The 18358-nt window shown below is 36.5% G+C and overlaps 1 protein-coding gene across 1 annotated transcript in view; it reads right to left on the minus strand.

The window, feature by feature from the left end:
- Nucleotides 1-18358, minus strand: part of LOC140155765 (ATP-binding cassette sub-family C member 4-like) — a 50632-nt gene that overhangs the window by 25734 nt on the left and 6540 nt on the right. Inside the window, exons 3-10 of the mRNA XM_072178728.1 lie at nucleotides 12381-12605; nucleotides 6354-6443; nucleotides 5671-5834; nucleotides 4408-4533; nucleotides 3753-4002; nucleotides 3119-3313; nucleotides 1815-1907; nucleotides 494-685 (exon numbers count right to left, since the gene is read on the minus strand). Of these exons, the coding sequence (XP_072034829.1) occupies nucleotides 494-685; nucleotides 1815-1907; nucleotides 3119-3313; nucleotides 3753-4002; nucleotides 4408-4533; nucleotides 5671-5834; nucleotides 6354-6443; nucleotides 12381-12605 (1335 nt within the window). The remainder of the gene's footprint in view (nucleotides 1-493; nucleotides 686-1814; nucleotides 1908-3118; nucleotides 3314-3752; nucleotides 4003-4407; nucleotides 4534-5670; nucleotides 5835-6353; nucleotides 6444-12380; nucleotides 12606-18358) is intronic.

Raw genomic sequence — 18358 nt, forward strand, 5'->3', positions numbered from 1 at the left:
CTTTCACTCGGTTTGATACCAACATAAGTTTGATGAGCATATACTCAAGCTTTAATATTTCTAGATTTGTACCAAAATGTGATTGCTTTGATCTTCACTTTGAAGATTGGTATTGACTACTAGCGTAGTCGCAGCTTTTATTGAAACTTCAAGCTAGTAAAGATCCAAGGCCTTCCTAACCTAGTATGATTGATTCGGCATTTGTCACAAATCTATTTAAAGGTTCAAAAAGTTGAAAATTTCAACATCTTATAGTGAAGCTATGAACTGATAGTACAGCATCTAAAATGAATGGTACAAAAGTTAAACAGAACAAGACAAAAAGTAAAGCAAGTCAAACTAAAGAGACACAGCCATAGCAAGTGGGCAGCAATGACAGCCCCAATTTTCTGAGTAACTTGTTATGCTTTTCATTTTAACACTTTAATTTAGCCACAACAAAATATCTTTCAAACTTCATACCACCCTGTAAAGCCGATTCTGAAACACATACCTTTTTTAATGCACAGTTTTTGATGACTCTTTCATATCTACTCTTATTATAGGGCTCGCCAAATAGGATGTTATTTCTGAGAGTTCCTGAGAACACCCATGGTTGTTGTGCTGTGTAGCCAATTTTGCCTTCTACAGACACTGTACCTGTCTGATTTGGCATCTCACCAAGTAGAGCCATCAGCAATGACGACTGAAATAAAGGAAAGCAAGTAAAATATTATAAGTAATTTTAGACAGGGCGTTTGCTTCTGGAATGGGCAAAATTAATACCTTTGACAGATGCTACATTATAATTGTAGGTGTTGAGGAAGGCTACTTACCTTTTTCGTCACCCAGATTTGCAAAACAAGGCCATGGCAAGACATATTTAAACTCTATGAACAACCAATGGGCTGTAGAAGTCTGGTAAATGTTTTAAAGGTCTAATTAGGGCAGGCAATTTTATTCAAATGACAGGCAAACCTCAATTTCTAGCTAAGACCCTGTGTGTATGTGAGCTATTGTTCCATAAAGAGAGACAGATCTTGATGGAAAAAGGAATAGTATGCTCTGAATACTAGGTGGGAAGCTTAAGAAGTGGTAAGGCTATGCATAGTAAGACCTACAACATAAAGTATACTATACCACTCTCCACCTTGATGTGGCAGTGACCTGAGACGAATATACCTAAGTGTGCATTTCATTTAACGCAGCTATAAATCACTCGTGTTCGCTTTAAGCGCTGGCGTATTGTACTTCTATATGGACACTCTGTAAGTTTAGATGGACAAGTTTATAGATGGACAGACAACTGACTACCCCACTGAAACATTATCATACCTCAACCAGGATAATTACTCAACATAAATACTTTGTTAAATAAACTATCAAAATTATGTTAACATGTGTCAGGAAGAGGTACCAGGGACTTCCCCACACCTACATGTACAAGGAGATGTTGATGCAATTTCAGTTATCCTGGTTGAGGTATGATAATGTTTCAGTGGGGTAGTCAGTTGTCTGTCCATCTATAAACTTGTCCATCTAAACTTACAGAGTGTCCATATAGAAGTACAAAGTAAATAGACCTCGGAACTTGGAGGTATGAGAATAATTTATTCGGTGCAATGCGTGTGTAAATGCTTCCAAAGCGCGCCAACTGCTGCGCGATTTGTACTTGCTGAGTGCACTACGCTCTTTACGCATCGACCCCCAATGCCACAGATTTGCTTTGTACTTTTATGTGGACAGACTGTAGTGAATGATTCCATAACACAATTGAATGTTTCTGCTTACAATAATACCAAGTAGAGTTCCCTCCATTCTGTATCAATACTCACCTTTCCACACCCCACAGGGCCAATAACAGCTAGTAACTCCCCTGGCCCCACACTGAAGCTAAGATCTTCTAATGTTAGCATGGCATCCTCACCCTGATGGAATACAACAAGGACATCAAAACGTAATATTATATGATGGAAACTAAGGAATCCAAATTGAATAAATATATGGACCCAAAGGTAATAAGCCTCTATTTAGAGATTTATTTTTTGGGCTATCATGCTCATTAGTATTTAAATCATATCTCACATTTGCAATTGCTAACTATACGAGGGGGTATCCAAAAGTTTTTGACATCACCCAGAAGGAAATGAGCTATATTGATGAAATTCTGCCAGTGTAATCACTGGTCCTTATGTACATTATGGTCCAAAAATGGTCTCATTAGTATGTTTACTTTCTTTACAGGTGGCGCTAGATGGGCAGTAGGCGCATAACCTTTTCATGATAAGATCCTCCACTTTCTTGAGTTTTTTCACTGTGGTCGCATCATCCGTAAGTGATGGACGTCCACTTCTTAGCTTATCTGTGAGGGACATTTGGCCAGTTTGGAAATTCCTTTTTCAAAAAGCAACAGTGCCATATGATGGGCAATCATCACCGTAGATAGCTTTCATTTCATCATAGATTTTCTGAGCAAGGTAGGCCTAACCCTTCAAATGCGGGAACTGAATCATGCTGCATTCCTCAACTTTCACCATCTTGTAGGTTATGCACCTACTGCCCATCTAGCGCCACCTGTAAAGAAAGTAAACATACTAATGAGACCATTTTTGGACCATAATGTACATAAAGACCAGTGATTACATTGACAAAATTTCATCAATATAGCTCCTTTCCTTCTGGGGGATGTCAAAAACTTTTGGATACCCCCTCGTACTGTATATATAAATGAATGAAAGCAAACAAAATGGTCAATACAGAATGAGTACCATCCTCCCAGCCTTGTTATACAGCATGATTGCTGCACAAGGATGTGCGGCTCCATACACACTCCTCAGACAAATCCGATTTACACACTAACAACACCACTGATCAATTCAGGTAATTTCATGGGCCTAATCAACAACTTAGTTTTATTTATATATTTATTCATCTTAAAAGAATAACCAAATGTTAAAGAATAACAGTAAAGGTCTTATTTACAACTTCTGTTGTGCGCCCCTTTAGACTAGAACAACTCAGCCTTTTACCATTTTGTTCAATAATAATATTGCTCTTGTTATTTGAAACAATGGATGCATGACAGAGGCTAAAACCAACACCTTTATTCTCTTAATCCAATACCTAGATCTGTACTCACCATTTCCCAAGACCCTGTTAAATTTGTCACATTTATTCCCACATCTGATTTAGATTGTGTTTCTGACAGCTCCATGTTTTCCTGGCTCTCTTCACCATCTTTATTGTGCAGCATGATACTATTCATGTGCAGGTCACCATTGCTAGGAGACTTTCTATCTGTCTTTGGTGACAATTCTTCTAGTTCTAAGAATGCCTAAAATTTAGAGGAAAAAGATAAACAAAAGGTTACCTATGTCTTTCTGCACTTGATATCAGGGATCTGCATAAAAACTCTTTTTTCTTCTTCTTCCTCCTCCTCATCATTATCATCGTCACCATCATCATCATTAAATAGCTAAATAGCTAAACAAAAAGTAAACAAAAGTATATCTTTCTACTTTTGATGGAGATATCAGGCATCTACATAAAACACTCTTTTCTTCTTCTTCCTCCTCCTCCTTGTCGTCATCATCATCATCACCATCGTCATCACCATTATCAATCATCATCACTATATAGCTAAACAAAAGGTTACCTTTCTGCTTTTGATGGCATCTACACCAAACACTCTTTTATTTCTTCGTCCTCCTCCTCATCATCATCATCATCACCATCACCATCATCAATTACTAAATAGCTTTCAACCGACTCACCTGAATTCTCTTTATTGAGATCCTAGACTCCATGCCATTCATCACAGCAAATGGTACAAACAATACCAACGTCAACCGTATCACATTATACAAAGGGATTGCCAGATACACTTTTGATGGTAGTAGAGCATTGCCAGTTAAAGAGTAAGTCACAAAAGTGACAAAAGCAATCAAATTTGTTGCTGAGAAAAAGAAAGCAAGATTAAAGGCTCGCAAATATGAGGCACTCATTACTTTCTTCACTTCATTTCTGGAAGATAAAAATACCAAAAAAATGGTTGGTTAAATACATTATCACCAATTACCCGTTCTATGGTTTCATTGTTCAAGTCCCCGCACAGGATTACAACCACATATATGTTATGTTACTCTCATTAATTAAGCTTTCTTCTTGTGTTTGATTTGTTATGTTTAGATCAAAATAGAAAAAGCCTATTGATGGTCAAATAAACACACAAATGAAAAAACGAACACACAACATTTCCCTATTTATAGCAAAATACATATATTGTAGTGGAAAGATAAAAAAAAATACATATATTGTACACACCCCTACTTATATCACAGCTCATTTTATAGTTCCCTTTTCTGTGTGCCTTCTCATAATTGCATGGATCATTGGTTAGGGTGATGATATACAATAACTAATACTAACCTCCTAGCTATCCTCACAAGTTCTGCAAACGGTTTCTCCCATGTGTAGATTTTCACTACTCGCATCCCGGAGATGATTTCATTCATTATTCTGACTCGTTCATCTGTTAGCAATGCCGTCTTGGACCTATAAAAAAAAGTCCCATGATTTATAGTGTCCTATGCACAGGCAGAAACTTGCAAACCCCAACACACTTTTAAACAGGAATTCGCTGACCACTGTGGCCCAAGACACACTATAAAAACCATTGCAACAAGCAGGTACTTGCAGCCTACAAGCGCAACCATTATTCATACCACAACAAACCGCTGCAGCCGTAATCAGGTTGACCAAAATTATCATACGGGTAGCCAAAGACAACAGGCAATTAGTTCCTTGCTCTGGAAAATTTCAAGCCAGCGTAATTTTTGCAACAAACATAGATTGCACCATGTGCTCAAACTCGCATCACTAAACACCAATGAACCAGTCTAGCGTCGTAACGCCTTACAAATGCATCAAGAGTCTAACATTTTACCGATTGAGCGGTAACTAGATAGCTATACAAGATATATGAAGGTGAAGATCAAAGTAAGTTATAGGCGGTATCCTTTTTCTTTTATTTTTACAAATCATTAATTTGAATGCGAGACAGTAAGCATTTCACAGACAAATGAAGATCACTTTATCTGCACACTGTAAATAGCTCCTTAACATTGAAAAATATTCATAATTTGTGACCTAACAAGGAAATGAGGCACATGGCGTCAATTTTGCATTTTAACATAAGCACTAAATATGGATTAAAATACCTCAACCAGGGTTACCAGTTTGAACTCAGTAGCAAATATTATAATATTTTGTAATAATTATTATAAACATCCTTGCATTGTATATTAAAAGAGGCTCCATTTATATTAGCAATACACAAATGTTGCCAAGAACCATTGAAATCACCTACAATCCCGCTCATAAGTTGTTCGAACACTTGTGTAAAAGTAGGAATGTTTTAACCCGTATTTTGGTTATACTTAACATAGTGAAAATTAGCTTTCTTTGATGTAAAGTCCTGTTACTACAACCCTCCCCCTTCCTCACCAATCAATGTTTGATGTCTCTAGTGATGCATGACAAAAAAATCAACTACCAACATTGATCGGGGGAATGGGGGGCTTAATTGAAGTACTCATGTTAAAGTGTTCTAACAATTATGACCGGGATTGTAGATCAACTTGGGTAAATGCTTCTTTTTCTATGTCTGGATAATTGGAAGACTTTTCTTACCTTAATTTGGAGAAAAGTCTCCCCATGTACGCTTGGAACGGACTTAAGAGACAAAATATGACAGGACCTAGTAGAGAATATGGGCCAAAAGCAGGCCATAATAGCGCTGATACGATACACAGCTGTAGAGGTGCTATCCAGAGATAGTGTAGAAAAATCACACCCTGTGATGGAAAACAATATTATTGAGAGAATCTATGAAGAACACTAAATTTGACATAATACGCATTTGAAGCACCTTGGTCAGTCATTTTCAAGGAAAGGTGCAAATGGGAATTTACACACCTTTACATTCAAAATTATAGTGTGTCCGAGGTCAAAATCAACATAATACTAAACTGGAAGCTCATTTTATTCAGGTATTTAATGGAATGTAGTTGATAAGGTGCATTGAAAAGTGGGTGCTTAGACACCAGTCACTCTAAATATTCTTTAGAGGCACTTATTAGGGAAGAGATGCTAATATGGTAGATTAGAATGGAATCCATATTAGCTAGTTTCATTTCAAGAGGCATATAGACAAAAAGGAAGCAATTCTTTATGTTGCTTGATATCATTTTTGCTTATACAGGCTGCTGTACATATAAAAATGATTTTTACCTATCAAAAATACAACATTGGATCTCCTTGATGTGATGGTAAATATGTTACTTTTATGTAGAGTCTTATGAATGTTAGCTTACCTGGTCAAACCTGTTGACATCATTGGATAATATGTTGACCAGCTGACCGACTGTTGTCTTGCCTAATGCAACGCCACTTAGACGAACCGCCTAAAGAAACACAAAATGTACTCAACATCATCAATATCAGTTACTAATTCATGTTTTCTTGCTCTTCTTATGTCATAATTTTTCATTTCAGATAAATATAATGCATTTGCAAATCAATTGAGCTTTTTTGTAGCAACAACCTATTTAACAATTATGTTGTTTCAAACAAGGGTGTAAGAAGATAACTACAATCTCAGATAAAAAATTTTAATATGAAAATTGATAATTTGTATTCATGTCATAGTCTATTAATGATTTCAAAATACATTGAATTTGAATGCATTTTGAAATCATTAATAGAGTATGACATGAATACAAAGTATCGATTTTCATATTAAAAATACAAAATATCTTGAAAATTTTTTTTTTTTTTTTTTTTTAGGTCAACCATGAATGATCCTGGCATTTAGGTCTAGGTCCAGGGACAGTACAAAACCAAAAAATAAATAAAATTGTTTTAAAAAAACATTTTTTTTTTTTTTTGCAATTTCGGGTACCCGGTTACCCGCCCGAAAAATGCGGCGGGTACCAAGGTACAAAATTGAAAATGCCAGGCCTATCTCAAAGTCATCGGTATATCCTACATTTATTTATATCCTATATTTATACAAAATCTTTCTTTCCTTAAGGGGGTACTACACCCATTGATTTTTTTTTGCATTTTTTTGCATTTTGTGAAGAAATTACCAAAAAATTGGACAAAGTGGTATGCAAAATGAAGGGCAAATCTTCTCGTTTTATTGGTGGCATCGGTATCAACGTAGCTTACATGCTTTTAAAAGTAGAAGCCAAAAGGTGGTACATCACTGATGATTTAAATTCACTTCATTTTGGAAAGCTTACTATCAACGGATTTCGTTAAAATTTTGGATATGTGTTGCTAACACGTTAGGGAAATAAAGTTGATATGTAAAATGGGAATAAGTGGTTCATGATTTCTTTTATGACTTCATGAACTTGGTGCTCCACAACTATCAAAAAAGGAACTGGTTAAAATGCTTCTATTTTCAATGTTGAGCTATATTTTGTATTTTTAACTTGCGACATTATTTCACTGAAACTTAATTAAGCCACAGGTAACAGGTTACCACAACCATACTACAGCAATGTTGAAAAAAATTGTATTTCTTGTCACCTATACCACCATATTGGGTAGTTTTCCGTAAGCTTAACGTTTGTGATTTTGGTAACTATTTTATATTTATTTGTGAAATCCATCTCAACTAGGCATTCTAAATTGTACTCACCATTTACATCCCAAGGTATATTAGTATATCCACCTTGCACTTCTCGATATATATCCAGTTAAAGACAGAATATCAAAATTATTCCTCATTATGATATCACAAACTCTCACATGTGTATTCAAAATTGATGCTTAAATTTGACCTGAACCAATTGACCTATAACCTGACATACGGTGACCTAATAGCCTTTTCTTCTCCTAACAACACATTATAATATTATTGACTAATGACTATACATCCATTGTGTAAGTGTTTATATATTTTGCATGCACCACTAGATTTTCTATAGAGAGTATAACAAAGGATTTAATGTATTCTATTCATGTACCCTACTTGAACATGCTGAATAGAATAAATCATGGTTTGTTATGAAACACGCATCTGAGTAACTAGGATACAGTAAACAAAATATATATAGGGCTAAAATGACTTACTACAATTGTTTAAAAGCACTTTTTTTCTTCTTTTTTTCATATTATTTTTTATTTCACATGATCCGTGCATATATCGCCTAGCTATAAATGAAAAAATATTTATTTAGACCAATCAAACCAATATATGGGTGTAGTACGCCCTTAAACTTTGACAAACATAGTCTCAGTTTATTAATTAGCCAGTCTCCTATACATACCTTGCATGAATAACACAATTACTATAGAATATTAAGCATAGTGAAAAGGAGTGGAAAGAGCTCTATTCAGGGGTGCAAGCAGGTGTAGGGTTGTGTGTGTTGGGGTGGGGGAGAGGGTCTGCACCCCAGCCATATTAATTCCCAGAAACTAATTGCATAAAGTACATGTCATTGGTGTGGTCACACAAAACATGTCCATGTTTTGAACACAAAATTCACCTTTTTATTTAAACAAATATTTTTAGTCCATAGCAATGTTTTTATTATTTAATGAGTGATGAATTCATCACAATCTCCCAACAAATTTTCCTGTTGACTTGAATATTGGGCTACCTGACAATTACTAAACTTATGCTACTAAAACATTATGGTATAGCTATCAGACACTGTACGATTGCTGATGATATAGTTATCCTTCCAGTGACCAGTGTTCACTCAGAGCCCATATGAAATGAAATGAGGTGCAATGAAATATAAACTACAGAGAGACAGCCTATACTTTTTTTTGAACATGTTAATGTGGATCTTATGAAGAAATAATTATATAGTTGAGACACATATATAGTAAAGGATTATAAGAAATCGAGTTGTATAAGGTGCTGATGTGATGATGTAATTCAATGAGCAAATCTGAATCCTACCTTATGCAGTAAACAGCGCCAAATCGGGCAGCGTGAAGGGTCTTTGCAAAATACTGTTCTCCTACTTACTTGTTGTTGTAATCCATTAAAGCTATACATGTCCCTGGTAACTTACCTTTTATTTCACACTGATCAAATTATTTCACACTTTTCCTTTTAACACTTCACTAGCATAAACCATGTAACTACTATCAGGGGTAGTAAATACTATCAGCGATAATTGAACTCTCGTTGAACAATACCATTCATGATTCATTGTTTCTAACTACTTTATAGGTACACGTCAAAGGAGAATCACCGATTAGCAGAACAAGCACACCCCAAAATTCATCAATTTTTTGACTTTTGCAACAAGCATAGATGTGTTACTGAAGCAGACAAATGGCAAACGTGAAAGCGATCTGATAAAGACAAGATTGGACATCAAAACACAGAACAAAAGTACGCAAGTACTTTTATTATACTTCTGGTTAATATCTCTGTCCAATGTGGTTTACTTCGTTCGGGCTGCTAAAGCTGCCCTCGCGAAATAAACCACGCAGATGACGCGCACGCATCGTTGTTAATCAGTGATGAACAACAGTGAAACATGATTGAATCCCTAATTGAAATACCAAAATGAAAGAGACTCTACTTGTTTCAATGGAACTTACGTAGTCCCGTTCATTTGCGGGTGAGCGGGATGCGGGTGGGTTTTTACCCATAGGTGTGTTACTTTTTGCGGGGTAAGGGGTGAGTTACTTGCGGGTTGAGGAGTAAGTTACTTGCGGGGTGCAGGGCAAGAGATGTTACTTGCGCGATGTAGGGCGAGTTACTTGCAGGGTACAGGACCAGTTACTTGCGGGGTGCAGGGTGAGATACTGGCGGGTGCAGGATCACCCTGCAAACCCCCCAAAACACCCTGCACCCTGCAATGGAAATGCATATCCTGTGACACAAAAGATACAGCACTAGCAGTAGCGTACGCAGGAATTTTTCAAGGGGGTGTGATCATAAAAAAAAGAAGTTAAATGGCCGCGTAGCGTACATCGCGTCGCGCTTGCGCGACGGCAGGGGGGTGTCTGAGGGGGGATGTGCCCCCCTGAGAAGTAGGAAATTTTGCAAAATGAATACCTAATTGAAGTGATTTGGTGGACCATTTTGGTAATAGTGTGTAAAATTTTAGTCTGAAAAAGCCGAAAAATTGTGAAATGATGGTCCAAAAAGCCTTTTGTGAACAAGTTTTCCCTTTAATTGTAGGCCTATGATTTATGTTAAACACAAATTGGTAAATGTCGAAAGCGAATATGGCCACTTGTTTATCCACTACGCAGGGGGTGTCTGAGGGGGGAGTAAGTAAAAATTTTGCAAAATGAAGACCTAATTGAAGCGATTTGGTGGACCATTTTGGCACTATTAGTGTGTAAAATATTAGTTTCAAAAAGCCGAAAACTCGTGAAATGACGGTCTATGAAGCCTTTCGTGAACAAGTTTTCCCTCCTCAGAAATGTTGCAAAATGAAGGTCCAATTGAAACCATTCGGTGCATAATTTCAATGCAAAATACTGTCTAAATATGCTTTATTTTAACATATTCTTTTGAAAAGCGATTAGATTTAGATTACAAAGTAAAAATCATCTATAGCTTGCAAACGGAATTTTCAGCTGATAACATGGCGCAATGTGGTGTAAGATATGCAAAAGCGGGTTGACAATTAAAACTTTTAAGTACTTTGCTGGGGTGTTGGTGTAAACATATATGTCAATTAACAATTAAAACCATAACGTACGTACGTTGCCAGGGGTGTGATGATGGGGGGGTTGACATGTACCAACAATTAACACATTTACATATGTTACCGGTCAATACCGGTTATGGGGTGAGATAATTTGTGTGGGGTTGTTAAGGCTATAGGCCTATGATATTATTGTGATAATATGTCCCCTATGCCTTGCTCATCTCCCACCTCTCCTCCCCCTATCTCCCTCCCTCCCTCTCTTTCTCTCTCTCTCTCTTTCCCCCCTCTCTCTCTTTCTTTGCCTTTTCTTTTCCCTCATTTTATTTTTTTGACAGATCCAAGGGGGGTGTTTCACACACGTAACACCCCCCCTGCGTACGCCAATGAGCACTAGAACTCATCAGGATTTATCACCCTGCCAATGATCACTCATTCATCTACTTGATAACAGAAGCGCCACACAATAAAACATAAACCTCTGAAACAAGAATCAGCTTCCAATACCAATATCTAACCAAACTTACAATTTATTTGTGACATTTGCCAAATGCCAGGCAGAACCCATTAGGTTGGGGACAAATTTAGTTAGGTTTGCATGCCGCTTGAAAAGGAGGGTCAGTCGGTCATGAAGAAAAGGAAGTATGAGCATATCACCCCGTCATATATGAGCTTCACTGGCTGCCTTTAGAATTTCGGATTCAGTATAAGTTATCTGTTCTTGCTTTTCGGCACTTTGAAGATACATTACCAACTTATCTGTCTGCTGCGCTCTGCACGTACAAACCAGCTCGATCACTTCGATCTTCAACTGAAAGATTATTGAAATCTCCCTGTGTTAATCTTAAATCGGCTGGTGAGCGCTCCTTTCATTTCGCTGCTCAGGTTATTGGAATTCGCTTCCAAACAGCCTCCGTAACATACATTCGCTTACTCAATTCAAAAAGCAGCTTAAAACGCATCTTTTTCTTCATGCTTTTCCGGATTCACATATGTAACTTGTTTGTCTTTATTGTTTGTGCGCCTTGAGTTCTTTTGAAGATTGTGCGCCTACTAAGAACCCTCCATTATTATTATTATTATTAATATATTTTATTTTAGGTATTTTGCATGATTAACAATGCAAGCTATCTGCAACGTGAACATCATTAGTTCCTGCTATATGAAGTTATCAAGGTTGTGACAGATGTGGTAACTGTTTTTGGTTGCCCCAAAGGCCTCCAACTTTTTGAGTCAAAGGTCTTGATTGTGCCATGTTCAGTTGGGAAACCATAACCAAACAAATATTTTTCCACCGCCTTAGTGCACAAAACACTTAATCAAAGGCATCCCTACTATAAAACAGTCAAAACACACTGCAATCAAAACAGTCAAAACACACTAAGCAGAATTGGTAATTCAAATATAATTGTGCCATCATTTATAGTGCAATTATTTATAGTGCATAATACTATAATTTGTTGATCACTGTAACCCAAGACAAACCATACAAATCATAAGCAACAATCAGACACTTGCACCCAAGATGTATACCGTACTCTATATACATACTACAATAAACCATTGCACCCATGATCAAATCCCTGGATAACCAATGCAAGCAGTTAGTAGTATAACCTAAATCAGACATCAACTGTCATTTCAAATACAGACTATGGTCTTACAGTACACTGTATTGGCTTTACAAGAAGGAAACCAGCCTACCTTCCTATATACAAATGCTGTGGCACACACCCTGATTTTCATGCCTAATCTTGATATTCTGAAATGATACTGATGACCCGTGACTAAGCTACATATGATGCAGATGGAGAACCCTCCAGCAAACCCATAAACAGATTTGATATCCAAAGATGGTGATGGTTGAGTTGACGCAAAATGAGATACAATATGAGATATGAGCACCGGGAGTAGGAGCATCCAGCAGCTCTGAAAAGTAAGGGAAATATGATAGTATCACAACCATGCGAAATTGAAAGGTTGAACCTACCTTCCTATATATAAATGCTGTGGCACACACCCTGATTTTCATACCTAAACTCCTTGCACAATAATGATAATGATGATATGTTATCAATCGACAGATGAGAAGGATGGAGAACCCTCCAGCAAGCCCATACACATTGACACCCAATGATGGTTCAGATAACTGAGCTACGATATCAGATATGAACACTGGGAGTGGAAGCATGAAGACACACTGTAATTAAACAGAAATGGCATCATAGTATCACCATCACAGTCAGGAGTGTTATCTACAAGCGGTATCTTCAACAGCCTAAAATGCAGCAAATGGGATAGTATCGCTATCGCAATCTTCAATGTCTGTAAAAAGATGTCCTAATTATATATAAACATCTCCAAATAATCTGAAATACAGCAAATGGGTTCATGTAATTGTAAAGTAATCACCATCCTCTGTCTGTGTGTGCATCATGCTCTATAGATAAACCAGTAAAAGTCGCAACAGTCAGTCCAAAAACACTCCTGCACACAATATGCTACACTTACAATTTCTGTAAAAACAAATTTATACAATTACTTCATTATTGTACTACTGGTTAATTAGCTCAGAAGAAGTACTACATAATATGATGGCAACTACATGTACTTTCGTAGGTCGTATGTTATGGCACACACTATCATTTTCATGCATGATCTCACAACACCATATTGATACGGGTGATATGGGAGCATGTGACAGATGACACAGATAAAAAACTCTCCAGTGAGCCCATACAATACTTTGCTACTCAATTATGCTGATTATAGAATTGATGACAAAGAAACTATGATTTGAGATATGATCACCAAGAAACACTGGAAATAAAGGAATTTGATTAATATTGGTAAAGATATGTTTACTTGTTACAAAGTAGCATGCATAAACCTTCAATAAGTCAAATTTACATTAAAAGAGACCATTCATGGCAACACCGTTATAAAAACCTATTTGGCCGATTTGACAGCACTATCTTTGACACCTGTAAAAAGATAACCTCTAAAGGTATGTAACATTGCAACATATTCTGAAATACAACAAATAGCTATTGTAATCCATACCATCCTTAGCAACTGAATAAAGTCATCATTCAAATAGCTCATCACAGCAGATAAGCCACAGTGTATCTCACTACAGTCAGTGCCAAATGCAATTTTGAGACAAGGATCAAGTGCAACACCTAAGTTCTTAATAGAAAGCACAGGAGCTATTGTAGATTCACTAATCTTCAGGTCAACACGCTGAATGTTTTTTGTTTGTTTTTTAGATGAAATAATAAAGAACTCTGTCTAAGAATCATTCTGCCTAACATCCGCAATTCAATTAGCAAATCAGAATCCTACCTTATGCTGTAAACAGCGTAAAATCGGGCAGCGTGAAAGATCTTTGCAAAATACTGTTCTTCTACTTACTAGTTGTTGTAATCCATCTAAGCTATACATGTCCTTGGAAGCTTACCTTTTATTTCACACTGATCAAATTATTTCACACTTATAAACAAGCATAGATGTGCTACTGACAAAACAAATGTCAAAGATATCATGGAAAGGGTCAAGGAGGCAAAGTGGAGATGGGCGGGACACATAGCTCGTAGAGACGACAATAGATGGACAAAGAGGTTAACGGAATGGCAGCCAAGAACAGGAAAGAGAAGGGAAGACAAAACGAAGATGGCGTGATGGTCTCACATCCTATCTGGGTACAACCTGGGCAAGAGAAGCACAGAACAGAAGCAAATGGAAGCTACTTGAGGAGGGCTACATCCGACAGTGGGTGACACAGCCTGTGAGGAGAAAGGAGATGTGCTACTGAAGATATGCAACAAGCATAGATGTGCTACTGAAGCAGACAAATGGCAAACATGAAAGCGATCTGATAAAGACAAGATTGGACATCAAAAGACAGAAAAAAAGTGCTTGCTTGCTTGCTTATTTCGGGTGGTTTTCCCAAACTACGACAGCTTTCCATAAACCCATAAACAGATTTGATACCCAAAGATGGTGATGGTTGAGTTGATGCAAAATGAGATACAATATGAGACTGGGAGTAGGAGCATCCAGCAGCTCTGAAAAGTAAGGGAAATAGGATCGTAGTATCACCATCACAACCATGCATAATTGAAAGGGTTGAACCTACCTTCCTATATACAAATGCTGTAGCACACACCCTGATATTCATACCTATTCTCTCTGCACAATAATGATAATGATGAAATGTTATCAGATGATAGATGACAATGATGGAGAACCCTCCAGCAAGCCCATACACATTGACACCCAATGATGGTTCAGATAACTGAGCTATGATATTAGATATGAACAACGCGGGTGGAAGCATGAAGACACACTGTAAAAGCGAAATGGCATCATAGTATCACCACAACAGCCATGGATACAAGTAAGGAGCGTTATCTACAAGTGGTATCTTCAACAGCCTAAAATGCAGCAAATGGGATAGTATCGCTATCGCAATCTTCAATGTCTGTAAAAAGATGTCCTAATTATATATAAACATCTCCAAATAATCAGAAATACAGCAAATGGGTTCATGTAATTGTAAAGTAATCACCATCCTCTGTGAATCAAGATAAACCAGTAAACGTTGCAACAGTCAGTCTGTGTTTATTACATCATTTTAATAAGCGCCCACAAAAAAATGACAAACTTAAGCACCTGGCGGCACTAATTAGGTCGAATACGATAATAAGTTGCCAACTTGATGACCAATGCATGGTAGGAAGAAGGATGAGAAAGGTGAATGAGCAGGCTCTGAAATAGAAATTTTTTTAGATGACTGATTTAAAATGTGTAATTTTTGATAGAAATCTACCTAACTATATTGATGGTCATTTGAAAATAAAACCTGGAAAAAAATGGCAATCTAATTATTGCTTAAAATGGTTTAATCCACGATGTGCAAATATTCTTAAAAAGGGACAAAAAAGAACAGAAATTGCCAGATCTGGGAGTCATGTTACCCAGCTGTATGCCTCTAGTGAAGCCACTGTGGTCCAATGTCATCCTGTAAATTCTAGAAGAAATTCAAAGTCATCAGGCATTAAATTATATTAAAAAGTTAGTGACTATTTCAAATTTTCTGATGTTATTACATGTATGGCTAATTCTCAGTATGTATGTACACATAGGTAGGAGCTGTCTTATTTACTATGGAAGGTGTCCTGTTGAAATAAGTAAGCTATAAATATTAAATAATAATAATAATAATAATAATAATAATAAATAATAATAATAATAATAATAATAATAATAATAATAATAATAATAATAATAATAATAAAAGCAAGCTATAAATAATAAGCTATAGAATTTTATTATAAGTTATAAAATAGTAAGCTGTAAATAAGCAAGCTATAAAATAAGCAAGCTATAAATAATAATAAAAGCAGGGATGCCAGCATAGCCATTCAATCTACAATAGTATAAGAAGCACAACTGCACACTGCAAGGCATAACCAGGGGGGACAGAGGTAGACTCTTTCAAATATAATTTTATGTTAAATATTTCCATTTTGCTTGAATTTTACTAACTACAATATTTCGTCCTTGACATCGGAGGACTTCATCAGGTATGACTGATATGTTCATCTGATCCCCTTTCCCGTGAAACTAGTTATTTAACTCTTAGTCTCTTTTCGAGTCTTCAAAAGAGGATCATAGACGTGAATTAGGAAATATGTCCCTTCTTCTCTGTTCATGGTTTTGCTCCATCTTCTCCTTATTTCCATAGCTTCCTGCACTTCTCCAGACTTTGTTATGCTGAGTAAAATTTGTTTTGTCAAGCAAAATGGAAATATATACCGTATTGTTTGTAATAAACTCCCCCCCTCTAATAAACGCCCCCTTCCAATTTTTCTGTAAAAAATTGACAAAAGTGCGAACATTTCCATGACATATCATGTAGGTAAGCTTAAAACTTGCATCAGTCATGTCAGTCACGATCGCTAAATTGAATGGACAAAACTTTTATGACTCAACTTCCATCCATTTCATTGCCTAATTATGGTACAATTTCAATAATTCCGTGCACTTACAGGTGTAATTTTGTTGTATTCCCCACGAAAATGTCATTTTCCGTGGTCACCGCCATCATGTTTAGTCGTAAATCCCTCCTTTTGATAGGAGCACCATCGGGAAATTGAACACGATTTTTAAGCTTTTTTCACTGACAATTCACTTCCAATAAACGCCCCCTTTTTGGAAAAATGCAACGCCCTGGGGCGTTTATTACAAACAATATGGTATATTAACCAACAAACCTAATGAATCTATTCAACAGTAACTTTATGTTTTAAAAAGGATAGAAAAAATGACAAATTTCTGCTAAATCAACTCCTTTTGGATACCTGGCTTTTCCTTCTAAGCTCAGACAAAATTCCCAATGGCAGGCTTTAGTCTCCATCTGCACTAAGAAGAAATAAAAAAAAAAAGAAGACTTACAATTAAAGTGCATTAATCTACTTCCATTCATAACCAATTTCTGCTAGAATTTAAGAACCACAGTTCTTAAATTTTAAGAACCAACAACCTGCACCAGAACCACAAATTCCAAGACAGACTAATTATCCACCATTTTATTTGTATATGGCCATGTGTCTTATATTGGATACCTTAATAGGATGGAAACCTGACATTTTTCTTGAAAAAGTGTTTTTCCTGATCCAGACTCAAACCAAAAGAAAGAACCCCAGTCTGTTTCAACTCGGTTAGGACTCCCCCCGATCGGGCTAAACCCGATGATATAAGCCCCTATTTGCAGCGAATAGTAAATTTTGAAAAATGTTCAATCCGATCTTTCGGTCCAAGTCAGTCCGAGTATTTCGGATTTTCGGATTGCCCCGAAGGGGATTATTACAGATGTATGTATTAGTGAATTAATTGGTTTTTATATTTTTATTTTTATTTATTGGTTTAGATATTTTGTCCAAAATGGTGAACTTCATTCATGTACTAAATGCTGTTGCCTTACCTTTTACAATGGTCCATGTTTTCTTACAACTTGGGTAAAAGTGTTTATCGAGAGAGACTCAAGTGGATTGCCTACCTATTGGACAATAATTCCAGCATACATCCATTGCGGTGATTCAGAAATTTCAATGTGCTTTCCATGTCAATGTTAATAAATTCTCACCACAAAGAACATTGTGCTGAAAATGACATCTATGAAACTAACCTTTACTTGCATGATACCACTGAAATTAGATCAGCTAATTCAATTCTTGTTTTTAACTATTTTTGTCTCTTGATGATAAGTTGTTGCATTGAATGAGGCCGTATTGAGATATTTGTTATTGGAAGTAATGGTTAGCCAGGAGGGTAAGAGTGCATAAGGGTAATGTCGGGAGGGATGTCACAAACAATGAAAATAATAGTATACCACCATCACTCACTGCATTGTGGATCTGTTCATTGCTGTATTCTAACCAGCATTGGATTTGCCACATTTATTTTGAGGAGCTAACAGTGTTATGTAAGATTGCAAGATGTATTATATTATAATGAAAGACAAGAGATAAAAAGAATTTATCGCGTCTGACGTCATCTGTCAATCAAACTCGAGCACCGTTTGTTTACAAGTGTCGTGATGATGACTTGCTGAACGAGGCGGTATAACCGGGCGCCTTATTGTTAATTTTGCACCTTCAAACATGCAAACCATCTCA

The sequence above is a fragment of the Amphiura filiformis genome, chromosome 6, assembly GCF_039555335.1.
Source record: "Amphiura filiformis chromosome 6, Afil_fr2py, whole genome shotgun sequence".
NCBI classification, from domain to species: Eukaryota; Metazoa; Echinodermata; class Ophiuroidea; order Amphilepidida; family Amphiuridae; genus Amphiura; species Amphiura filiformis.